We start from the raw sequence: 12,980 nt of genomic DNA, 5'->3' as shown, positions 1-12,980 counted from the left end.
TTGGAAACCAAAGGGAGACTGTGGAAACTCTCTGAGCCTCTGATTTTTTATCCCTGAAATAATTGTGTCTATTCCACGGCTCTGTTGTGAGGATTAAACCAGCTAATGTATAGAAAATGCCTCAAACAGTTCTGGTATCAATGTCCATGATTAGTACCCAGCGAATGTCAGGTAATAAGAAAAAAGACCCTAGTGGAAAGAAGGCGTGCTGGGTCTCTTGCATCTGCTCCCTCATGCATTCTCCATCCTTCCCTGCTCCCTGGCCTGAGTTTAGCGGGTGTGGGCCCCGTCAGATGGCTCCTTTGCCTTTAAGCCCAGCTTCTGGGGTGAGCAATTGAGGCCTGAGAGAGAGCCAGATGAGGGCATTTATTTCCCCTGGTTCCTCCATGGGGCATTCTTCAACGAAATGGAGGTAAAGCATCCCTTTCCACACAGCTGCTTTGTCTTCAAGTCCCTGTAAATGATCCTCCCCCTGCTTCCTCAGGACCGTGGGTGGGAACTGCTCCCTGCTGATAAGAAGTATGGGGTACTGGAGTATTCCTGTGGTTTCCCCCACACTGTGCACACATCTTTGTCCTCGGTTTCCAGGACTTCAACGAATGCATCAACCACACATCAGGAAAGTGAGTTCAAATAGGAGCAAGGCAGGAAAATTTCTGAAAATGGTCTACGGTGCCTTTTTCTGTCTCAACTACGGGACTTGGAAAAACAAGGGGTAGTTTTTTCTTTGGCCTGGCACAAAAAAGTTATAATAAGGCTTTGTTCGTCAAATCTGGGCTTTCTTGCTTCAGGAGCTGATTAAGCCTGAATCAGTTTTTCAGCAGTGAAAACAGCAGTTATGGGCCAACCTAGATGCGGGGCTTCCTGTGGGCCTGGATGCTCAGGGGGCGCAAGCCCCCTGGCCTGCACACAGTAGTGAGTGTTGGGGAGTTTCGAGAGAGATGGGGCGGGGGCTCACCTTCACTCCCAAGAAAAGACTTCTGGTGGAGCAGCTGTGGATTTTTGGAACTTCGGCAAAGAGCTCCCATACCGAGCCTGTCACAAAAGTATCTGCCCTCCCTGAACGCATACGTGGGGCTAGACAATGAGTCCTACAGCCGTGACTGTGATATGCCCACCCTTAGAGGCCTTTCTAGTTTGTTGCTGGATCCGTGCAAACCCCTCAGGATTTCTCTGTAATCTCAAGGCATGTGCTTTCTAAACCATAACTGGATATACTCAGGCAGTACCTCAATGCTTCTGATTTTGTGTGACTTGAGTTGGGCCCCTAAACTGCATCTTAACATGTACCCCATGGAGGCCAATGCAAGTAGTCCAAGGAGCACTGGAAGGTACTATAATTATCCCCATCTGACAAAGGAGAAAAATAGAGCCTCGGAGGGTGTAACCTTCTCCAGCTCAAGGTGCTTGGGTCTAGGTTAATATTGGTTGAGCAAGAAAAACTAAACAAATTGCCCTTTCTTGTATGTGTAGCACATTTATACCCATGGTGGAAGCACAATTCTTATTTTATTCTGGGGAATTCTGCTGGAATCCAGATGTTTGCAAACTTCCAAGAGCTAAACGGTGTTCTACTTCTTCCTTCACAATCAAGGAGGCTGGAACACTGTAGCTAGCAAAAGCCCTCCCCAAATGCTTATTCAGGAAGACTGGTCTGGGACACGTAATCTATGAAGGTGCAGAGCAAAACCAAGAAATGTCTCCCATCTTGCTATTAGGCGCCAAGCTTAGAAAATCAAGTAAAACAATCAACTCAGCTGCTCACAAAGTCAGCAAAAAATGTTTATGTAATTAATCTTCATCATGGCAGTTCTGTTACAACATTAGTGTCAAATATACCCGAGAATAAATGTAAATTGTAGGTACGAATCAATTTACTTTACGCATCCAGCAGCAATTCTACTTGCCTCCACATATGCACTTAATAGCTGTTTGAGGCTTATAAATAAATAGTTACTGGTCTTCAGAAAGATGCAAGTCTGCAAACTGAGATCTGAAGTAAAACAACAAAATAGTAGTACCACAAGGCCACAGGCATTAAGAGATGCCCGAAGAAGTACCTGGAGCGACTGTGTCAGCCCTTCCTGGGGAGAGGGGGAGCACCAGTTAAGCTGTTCATTTTCTCTTCTCACCTTCTCCTGTTGCTTACGGTCCCCTTGCCATCAAATCCTGGAGTTGCTGGACAGGAGGGTTTTGGAGGGTCCCCAGATAAAGAATGAGGCCAGACTGGTTTTCATTGCAAATGGCAGTGGACATGGATTCTCTTTCTCCTGTAAAATGTGAAACGTCTCAGGGATTTCCTTTCTGATGCCTTGGAGAAAACAAACATTTTTAAAGGACCTGGAAATGCAAAGATCTTACTGTCAGGTAAAATGTCTCAAAAAACTTTAGGAGCATAGCCCTTGTGTGAACTTGTGCAATGCAGATTCCTTTCCCCAAAATTCACTTGTCAATTTTCTTTGCCTTTTTGGCTGCTCTCAGATGGATGGATGTAATAGGCTTTCCCTACTTGGCAAAATTTTTTATCTTAATATTGACAATTGTTTCCTCTGAACCTTTAATAAAAGTCACAGGTATTGATTGGGTTCAGTCATTTTTTTTAAAGTTTTTATTTATTTATTTATTTTGAGAGAGTGAGCGAGTGAGCAGGGGGTGGGGCAGAGGCAGAGAGAGAGAATCTCAAGCAGACTCCATGCTGAGTGCGGAGCCCGACGTGGGGCCTGATCCCACAACCCTGAGATCAAGACCTGAACCAAAACCAAGAGTCAGACACCCATCCCACTGAGCCACCCAGGCTCCATGATTGGGTTCAATCTTTCTACCTTCCCTTTTCCATCACTCTCTTTGTCCCCCACCTGAACATATTTTTCATTTTCACAGTGCTTATCTTTAAGTATAATTATTGTACTAATAGTATCATTAAGTAAAATGCCTGGGTTGGGGGAACTCTGGTTAATGGAGTGCTAATGAAGAAAAATTTTCAATTTTCTCATGCTCATTGTTGAAAATATTGCTCTTAAATGTCTTCCTTCCACCTTCATTTTGCTCTCATTTCTTTTTTTTTTTAAAGATTTTATTTATTTATTTGACAAAGAGAGACACAGCGAGAGAGAGGGAACACAAGCAGGGGGAGTGGGAGAGGGAGAACCAGGCTTCCTGCTGAGCAGGGAGCCCAATGTGGGACTCGATCCCAGGACCCTGGGATCATGACCTGAGCCGAAGGCAGACGTCTAACCAACTGAGCCACCCAGGCACCCCCACTCTCATTTCTAAGACACATGCAAAAAAGGATGTAAGTATCAGCACATGAATCCCAAAATTTATATATATAGAAATTATTATTAGCAATCATGGCTACAAAGGAGGTGAGACTGCATCAAGCTGCAGATACATGAAATTATGACCATGATTTAGCACTAAGTTTAGCTCTGAGCTCCTTGGTAGACAAAGCAAAATGAGAAATAGATACCATCTTCTAATTAAAAGGAACAAAGTAGTTCATAAGGCAAGATAAACTTTTGGGGAAAATACAGGGTACTAAAATCTAGTGATAGTGACCCAAAGGAAAGGTTTTTGTGACTTTCCATTTATCAAAATGGATCAATCTGGTCATATCACTGGACCACTGTGATTTGGACAGAATGAAATGTTTTCCTCTTTTCCTATCCATTCCTCCTCACAGGTGTTTTACTTGGTTCTCTTAACTCTTTTGACCAGAAATTGAACTTATGATGAGATTGTCTTTGTTTATAAGGGTAATCAGTGGCAAATCAGCAGGATTATAGTCCTACCCCACCCTCTGTTATTTCCACTTTTTTTAAAAAAGAAAACATTTTTTCTGCATGGAGCACTGGGTGTTATGCACAAACAATGAATCATGGAACACTTCATCTAAAACTAATGATGTAATGTATGGGAATTAACATAAGAATAAAAAAATAAATAAATAAAATAAAAATTAAAAAAAAGAAAAAAGGAAACATTTTGATAATAGGGCCTTGACACCATCCCCTAAAAATTCTTCAAAGATCACCTAATTATTTCAACATTACTCAGAGACCCAAAGATGAATCAAGAATGATAGTACCATGAGCAGCACATCTAATGTATCAACTGCATTTTCTAGGAAATGTTAAGTGCTGAAGCATGATTTTTCTCAATTTCAGATTATGCATGGTTGAAGCAGATCATACATTATGCTAAAATAAAGGCCAATCAATTTTCTTCAACTCAAATCCAGACCTCAAATACTGAGTTTGATTTTCCTCATAACTCTTAAACTATCATAGAAATTTAGTATTTCAGCATCTAGAATTTCCTCTTGCATGTGACCAAAAAGCATAATGATCCTTGTTCAGATTATATGTACTGATTTTTAGTTTGTAACCTGGAGAATGTATTTATATCCCATGTACATGTTCTTCACTTTTCTACAATATTAGTCTGGGGACTTTATAACTTACAAGGCCCTGTCTTGCTTGCTTTACTTAAATTTCATCCATTGTAATGCCTTTAATTTCTAACTTCTATTTTTAATCTTTGGAGTTTAAACTATATGTTTTTTGAAAGGTGAACATTCTTAGCTATTTCAAGTAGAGAGTTTTCATATTTTAATTTGAAATCACAGGAAAACCAAATATATTAAGTGGAAAAGGCACAAGATCTGATGTCAGAAGACCCATATTTGATTCTGGCTCTCCCCTTTACTGCCCATTCATGAAATATAGTCACATTTCTTAGCCTTCCTTTCCTAATCAGTAAAATCGGTATAACCACAATAATGCCTATCTATTAAGATTGATTTGAAGATTAGATATGCATATATGAAAAGTTTGTCAACCATAAGATTATATTCACTTCATATTTATTGTTATTATTAGACCAAAGCTGTTTTTTAAAGATAAAGACAGAAAAGTCGCAATGATAACAGGAAACACCATGAAATGCTTACTACGGGTCATGGATTCTACTGAGCACTTTAAATATATGAACTTATTTAAACCTCACAGCAACCTAACACAGTGTTATCACTATTCCCATTTTTCAGATGAGGAACATGAGGTACAAAGAGCATAATAACCTCATCCAAGGTCACACAGTAAATGTCATTGCTGGGATTCAAACCCAAGCATTACAGTGTATTGGCTCTTAATCATTTGACTCTATGTCCTCAGCACATTGCTATGGGGATGTTAACAAATGTTACACACATACAAAAAGGATTCCATCATCAAAAGACTTTAGGAAATATTTGTTCAAACAAAAAGTTGAACAGGTTTCTTGACTGTATGACTCTTCACATCCCTTAGCATGCATGGTGAATCTCAGAGATTGAGGTATGGTGGGCAGCACTTCCTAAGACCAACTGAACCAAATCTATTTCTTCATGAGCATTTCAAAGGACCAGTGTTCCACAGAACACATTTTGACAAATGCTGATGTATGAGGTATGGTAAATAAGTAGCAATGACATACCACTGGAGGGCTTATAAAACAATCCTTTGAGGAAGAAGAGACAAGTACACCTCAATTCCACTTATACACAATCTCCACTTTATATACTACCTAACGCATTAAGAGTGTTGTCCAAAATAATAAAAAAAAAAGTAAGCATTGCAATCCTCTTTTAAAAATGCATGTGTAAAGGATGCGTTTGTTCTGAAGAAGCTGCAGGAGATACATTTTTTTTTTGTCCTTCCTAGGATAATTCTCTGAGTCTGACATTTACAGAAGAAAGATGCCCAAGAAGGACCTGAGCTTTCATACACTTTGCTGCCAGGAGATACTGTAGATCACACCAGGGCAGGACTGAGGGAGGCTTAGGAATCAGTCTGCAAGTGATTAATGACAGCAAGATGACCCATTCACCCCTCCCAGGCACTTCTCTACCTGGGCATCTGGAATTACCTTTAGGACATATGGAGAGAGAGGAGAATGAGACTGCTTTCAAGTCACTTTAAGTGTATGATCACCTTCCTAGGGACTTCCCCACTTCCTCAAGGTAAATGAATTTTTGCCTATGGAATTCTTCACTTTCTGTTACAAATACCAACTTATCATTACCCCTTCCCCACCCCCCTGCCCTCAATGAGGAAGGAATTACAGTATAGCTATTACTAGCTTAACACAGAGACTAAAATAAAAGAGCTTAAAAATGTATAGATCTGTTCAATCTCACTGAGTTGTAAATGGTTGTCATGAACAAACATTTGACCCACTTTTTAGAACCCCATGCAGCCTTATAAACCACACTGGATGTGGTCCACCAGGACATCAGCATTAGGCTCTATACCATCACTCAACCTCATTCCATTTTATATGCCCACCCTGTACATTCATGGTAAATCCACAGCTATGTTAGGATACTACTACTGGGGTGCGTCTAGAATTTCAAAGTCTGGAAGTTCATATGAAATGGATGGTGAGAACATACTTATCTGCACTTTGGCCACATGACGCCACTCCTCAGGATGATTCAAGTAATTAAAGGACAGACTTTACTGTTATTAACCTATTCCTTCCTCCAGGCTTCTTAGCAATGCAGGTATCTCTTGCTTGGAATTCACTTCACTTTACCCTCTGACACCCTCCCTGCCTGAGCATGGTTTACTAAATTCCTTCTCATATTCTAACCCTTTATTTATTTATTTTTTAAAGAACAGTAAAGGTATAGATGAAGACCAAACTCTCAAAACAAACGCTTCCTAATGAGAACTGAAACTGCCTACAACACCGCATCTCCCAGCATGGTCTCTCCTCACATGGATGCAGATTGGCATCCCTGGATGGAATCAATGCATCAGTTCCTTGCAGTACCTTGTAGGAGATCAATGGCATCTGTAACCCAACATTTGTGCCTCAATGTTATTGAGTTTTCTCAGGCAAAATACTTTAAGACCTGAGCAAGAGTTTTAAGAGTACTATGAACTAATGGTTTCCTAAACCTATTGATGAATCTGTTGTGCACATTACTTCACTGGTTGAAATAAAAACTGATTCCACCATTGAAATAAAATCTTTAATCTTTCTAGGAGGATTATAAAAGCAGCATGGAGAGAAAATAAGAGAACTGGATTGGAATGAACATTTTTGGTTAACTCTGGTGTCATCCAGTTGGGGCCTCTGGGAAGTTGATGCTAAGAATGAATAAGGAGTGCATGAAGCTTATTGAAAAGTGACATCTATGAAAGGAAAAGGGAGGAAGCTGAATTGGGCAGGGAGGGTCTATAGATCTGGCAACCCAACAGGACTCTGCAGAGCGCAGATTGCCCTTTGAAGGAGGCTTTCATTGGATAGAAAAGGTTAAACTCTGTACTGTTGTGTTCCTCAGTCATGAGCTGGGGCTTCCCTGGAAAGACCATGACCTTGGCTCAAAAGCTAGGGTCCACCAAAGGAGGAACTGCTAGAGGCTGTCAGCTAACCACACATCTTGCAGTTGAGCAAGGAGTTCTTTCTTGAAGAGGGATTTGAATTACATATGTCTGCTACAAATCCCAACATGCATTTCATCTCTTCCTCATTGTGAGCAGATATACAATTTAAGTTAATACAGGAGAACCTCTAATTATGCACTCTCAACATTGGGACTCTCATTGATGCAAGCTGCTATAAATATGAGACTAACACTAGATCAAAAAGCCCATTAAATATGGCCACAAAAGGCATTAGTGGTCTCTTTGATTTATGAGTAGAATCTTTCAGAACTGAACCTATTTGTAAGTAGAGGGGCTTTCTAGATATAGACTATGGATTCAAACAACATATTAATTTACTACCAATCAATAATGATTTAGAGTAAATTAACTGAAAGATGACTGTCACCTTGGACAACCAAGATCAGGAAATGGGATCCATGACATTAGGTAAGTTATAGCGATGAAGAAAAGATGTTCTAGGCAGAAATTGACAAACACAATCATGATGAGAAATTTTATCACATCTCTTTCAGTCACTAGTGAATCAACTATACAAAATGATTAAAGATATATAAAATACCGAGCATTAAAAGTTAACCGTCATTAATTAAAAGTTTAATCTGTGTTGATGTCCCTTATTAGAATTAGCCTTAGAGAAACAGCTTCAAAAACAAAGGCCAAGAGAAAAATGTAGAAATCTCTGAATTGCTCATCTTTCTGCTTTCTCTGTGGTTTCTGTTAACACATCTCTCTTGTCCTCACAGGCTTCATGCGGCCATAGCACACATGTGCCTTGCACTCCACACACCAGACACTGTCTTCATGTCTACGACCCATACGTGTTGTAGCACTCTCTGTCCTTGGGCAGCTCAGACCATGCCTGCATCATAGCTGATGGGCACCTTGGCCAGTGACACAGGTGACTGGATTTTCAGGACACAGGTCATTTGGTATTCATGGATTCGGCACTTGCAGGTCTAATTACACGAGTCCTCCAAAGGTCTTTGGAATAGAGCTATTTATGATTATCCTAAAGCCTGAAGTTCTGAGGGTCTGACTCAGGTAAATGGAGGTTGTAAGTGAACTTAGCAGATGGCCAGCCCCGACTTGTCCACTGGCCTGGTTTTCTACTCATGATAGCTTGTAATCGCTCTTTCTTTACATATGCTGGGGGTTGACTTACATTTTCAATCACATGTTACTACATTTTATGGGAGAAAATTCAGGTCTGAAGTTTTCTCTTGTGACTGTTGGTGAGTCTGATTTCATTTTTAAGTTTAGTATAAAGAATCTATGTAGAACCTTGTCTTCCACATAAAGAATATGACTTTTTAAACAGTCATGGATCATTTACAAAAATGGACCACACTCTAGCTCACAAATCACTAAAACAAAAATAAAGATAACCATAAAGAACTGAAATTTGTATTCCACAGATCACCTACTGTTAACAATTAAAAGAGATCTCAATGACAAACATTTAACTAACACCTGCTCCCCTCCCCAACATCAGTAAGAATATCAGTTATCATTCCAACAGGAAACAGATGGCTCATTCAAATTAGGGGGCTTAACGAAGGGGATATTTGAAAGTTGTGGACAGATGTAGGGAAACCACAAGGAATAGTGCAGTACCCCAGGGTTGGTAAGAGTGGAATGGTTACTTTCCTTAGGTCTGAAGAGGCAAGATTCAGGAAAGATAATCAGAACTCAGAAGAAAAAATCATGTGAGAGGGCAACCTTGAGAAGTGACGTGAGGTTGGGGGTATAGCCAACCCGAGGCCCTAAAGAGACAGCAACATTGACTCTATTCCTCGTGCATTTGCAGTCACTTCAACTGAGCCACAACACACCATAGACAATGCCAGCTCTTCAGTAGGCTGGAAAGTCAGCAGGTCTCTCTATCCTTTCTCAGGAGGCCCAAGGAGATAATATGGAGGTGACCTCAAGTATTTTATCTCTTTCTTTTCAGCAGAAAGAAAGGCCCCTTCAGTGCCAGCCTTCTAGTGAGGCAGATAAGGAAGGTCTAAGAGAACAGTGTCTATATCAAGATGGCCACCATGTTTGTTGACCAGCTGCCTTTGGGGCAGGCAGTTGGCCTCAGGTTCTTGGCTTTGGATTCTTTTCCACTGAGACTGGACAGTCCAAACCGCGATCTGAAAACTTGCCACTTTTACCCTAGAAAAATCTCTTCTAGGACTTTCTTACGGTATCACTAAATTAACCCATACCATCAAACCAACACCTCCAGTTTCAAACTTTTAGATTGATCCAGTTTTGATTGAACGCTGACTTTGAGGGCAGTAGTCCTTTATACAGGCCACCTCAATGCCCATATTCACTTTCTTCAGCAGCACACACTTGCTTTAAAATCACAATAAACTTTGATAACAAGTCATCTCCAAACATTCTTACGATGCCACTACTTCCTCTCCATGTGGTCATCAGTTATACCCGGCAACTACAGATACCCGGCAACTACAGAGGCGGCCCACCATAATTCCTGGAGTGTGGCAGCTTGGAACTTTCAGTACTAATTCATTCTGCATTAGAGCTTAGCAGCGAAAAATCTTGACTCCTGGCACGGAGAAGTAAATTATTCTTGGAGTACTATTCTTAGATGCTTTGAGTTTAATTACCTTGTAATTTCCAGGTCATGTTATTACCATGAAGTTACATGATGTCGCAAATTTATTTACAGCCTATAAAACGAAAATGACTTTGGAAATGAATGTTGCTAAATTGGCTCCTTGTAAATAGTTCTTCTGTTGTTGTTTAAAAAGAAACAAAAAGCTTTCCTCTGGGAAAATGTGGCCTGCTCAGATGTCTAATCTTTTAAAACTCAAGGATCAGAGTCTTGAGTGAAAGGTGTGAGGTCATTCAAACAGGAGTCAGGGATCTCTGCATGGTCAGGCAGGCAGGTAGGTGACAGGCAGCAAGAAGACCAGTAAGATAAAGGGGGTAGGATCTAAAAAGAATGTTAGTATCAGGGCCAGAAATTTGGTAAAAGTCTGAAATATTGGTACTATTTAGGATCCAAGGGCCAGTGGTTTATAAGCAATTGACAAGTTTTGTTCAATGGAAATTAACAAAGGTCAGGGATGACCTGAATATTGCACTTGGTAGACACTATTCTATTCTGTCCACGGTATGTTTGTATGACCAATAAAGTGAGGCACGATTGGTCTGTAGGGGGAGTCAAGACTGTTTCCTTCCTTTCTCATCCCCACCTGATCTGATTCCTACCTTTCTAGGATCAGTAGCAAGAAACTTAGGGCCACCCAAGAAGGGAAGAGTTGCTGAAATTTAAAGATGTTGATGGGCTTACTTTCAGAGGGGATAAAGGTCATGTCCTGTGTGGGCCTGGTCTCTCTTCTCTTTCTTCCTTGCTCCCCCAGAAGGATGGTAAGAGCCTAGAGCTCTTTCTGCAGGGCCTGCCCTTTCTTGGTCCCACCTTAGATGCTCTCTTTCCTTCCTGTTCAGTGGCTTTGGAAGGGAACCTAGTCCAGCTTGATCTGGCAACACTGCCCATTGTTGGTAGTCATTGGACATCACTTATCTCATGGTGAGTGAACCAGAGTCTTTGAGCATTTGGGGACATGGTACAGAATGTCAGAGCCATCCTCACAACCTGCTTTATCTGAGGCTGATTGGGCCTAACCCGCTTTGGAGAAAGGAGACTTCTATTTAGTCAAACTGTGTTACTAACACTCTGCCTTGGCATTTAGGTTCAAATACAATAATACCTAGTTACCCTGTCACTGGTAACTGTTCCTAGGCATGTATCTCTCTGGAGGACCTCGTGGGGAGAATGGCTGGCTGGTCCAAGGCAGAATTTGTATGCTTCTTGGGTCCCTGGCCACAGGAATGACATGTAGCACTTCAGACCATCCCAAAGTCCAACAGCCACTGAGGGTCAGTATATAGGTAGAAGGTCAATTTCTTTGAAAAGATGGACTGTTTTCCTCAATCTGTATTCTTTCTCTAGGGATCTTTTCCCCCATCCTGTGCTACTTTTTCCCCAAAAAGCTACTGCTTACTCCACATTATTTCCTCTTTACCACCCCTTGACTTCCAGCCTGTACTTCATTGCTAACGGTCCCATAAGTTTCTTTCCTCCTAAGCAATATCAGGGAATACTCAAACAGAACATTTTACTGCCTATTAAAGAAAAATGGATGTGCTAATCTGTGAGTAAAATGAGTTCATCATCAGCCAACAACTGATTATCTTCTGACTGATACTGACCATTCTGATGCCTAAAATTCCTAAAAAGGGTTCCCAGGTCGTAAACTTTGGCATTTTCACTTTCAGTGACCTTTGAAGAAGGCAACTCTTGCTATTAAATGGCATTACATATTAAAAAAAGTTTCTAAATGTTTTAAAGGTGAAATTATGGGATCCATATGTTGCCAAATAATAATTTAAAATGAATAAATATTTTATGCATATTGTTCTATTTACTTTTGGCCTGCATTCCAGAAACAGTAAGCACTCAGTATACATATTAACTGCTGGAACCAAAAACGCATGACATATTTAGCAGCTTGATGTTTTATTAACATTAAGCCAGCTGGTGGCAGTTTGGTAACTGAAGTTATATCCCAACTCCCTAAAAAGGCTGTTACATTGCACTGCACTGGAGGCAAAACAAACAAACAAACAAACAAACAAACAAACAAAAACCCATCATGTGGATTTACGCTACAGGCAGCAGTTACCTAATTCTTGTTAAACTTCAGGCTAGAATTTTATTTGGGGGCTAAGTTTTACACAGCACTGCCTATAGATTTTGCAATTTCTGCACTTCTGAAAACTAATTTTTAATAAACATAAGATTATGTTCCGCTAAAGAAAAGTGTAAATTCACTGCCTCTCTATTTTGTAGTAATTATTGTTACTAAAGACCTCAGCTATAGTTACCAAAGATAAATCTAAAAATGGAATGATAGCAGTTATGACTGGACAGTGTCCCTCAAGGACTGAGGAGGTAACATCTTCTCAGCAAAATAAAAGCTGTTATGATAGTGAATAAACTATGCTCTCTTCCATTAAATTGAGCCTCTCCCCTTTTAAAGATTTGAGAGAAGAGCGAGCATGAGTGGGGGGAAGGGGCAGAGGGAGAGTGAGAGAAATCCTCAAGCAGAATCCCCACTGAACATGGATCCTGACGTGGGGCTTGATTCTGGGACCCTGAGATCATGACCTGAGCCGAAACCAAGAGTAGGACACTCAACCGACTGGGCCACCCAGGCACCCCAATCAAGCCCCTTTTAATTTAACAAATACATGTAATCATTCCATTATCTTGATTTGGTATGTTTATATAAGTACTATAGGATTACAGGTGAGAAGCAACTAACTTTGCCTAGTGAGCTGAATGCAGACATGAGGTGATGTTAATGGTTAATGAAAGACCTCAGAGAGGAGGTGATACTAAGGCTGAATCATGAGAAATGGTTGAAGATTGCCAGGTGAAGAGCAAGGAAAAGAAACATGTACCACCTATACCAAACAAGGGGAGGGGACAGGGTCTATACAAATGTTAGAGTACTCTATTAGAAA

At 40.6% G+C, this 12,980-nt stretch overlaps 1 protein-coding gene across 1 annotated transcript in view; it reads right to left on the bottom strand.

The window, feature by feature from the left end:
• Positions 1-1,684: 1,684 nt before the first annotated feature.
• SUCLG2 (succinate-CoA ligase GDP-forming subunit beta) overlaps positions 1,685-12,980 on the bottom strand; it is a 378,288-nt gene continuing 366,992 nt past the window's right edge. The window contains exon 11 of the mRNA XM_054504644.2: positions 1,685-2,270. Coding sequence (XP_054360619.1) covers positions 2,146-2,270 — 125 coding nt within the window. The 3' untranslated portion in view covers positions 1,685-2,145. The remainder of the gene's footprint in view (positions 2,271-12,980) is intronic.

This window comes from Mirounga angustirostris, unplaced genomic scaffold, assembly GCF_029215605.1.
Source record: "Mirounga angustirostris isolate CCGP_5_RB_7025 unplaced genomic scaffold, mMirAng1.0.hap1 SCAF_1, whole genome shotgun sequence".
NCBI lineage: Eukaryota > Metazoa > Chordata > Mammalia > Carnivora > Phocidae > Mirounga > Mirounga angustirostris.
This window is presented reverse-complemented; position numbering and strand designations above follow the sequence as displayed.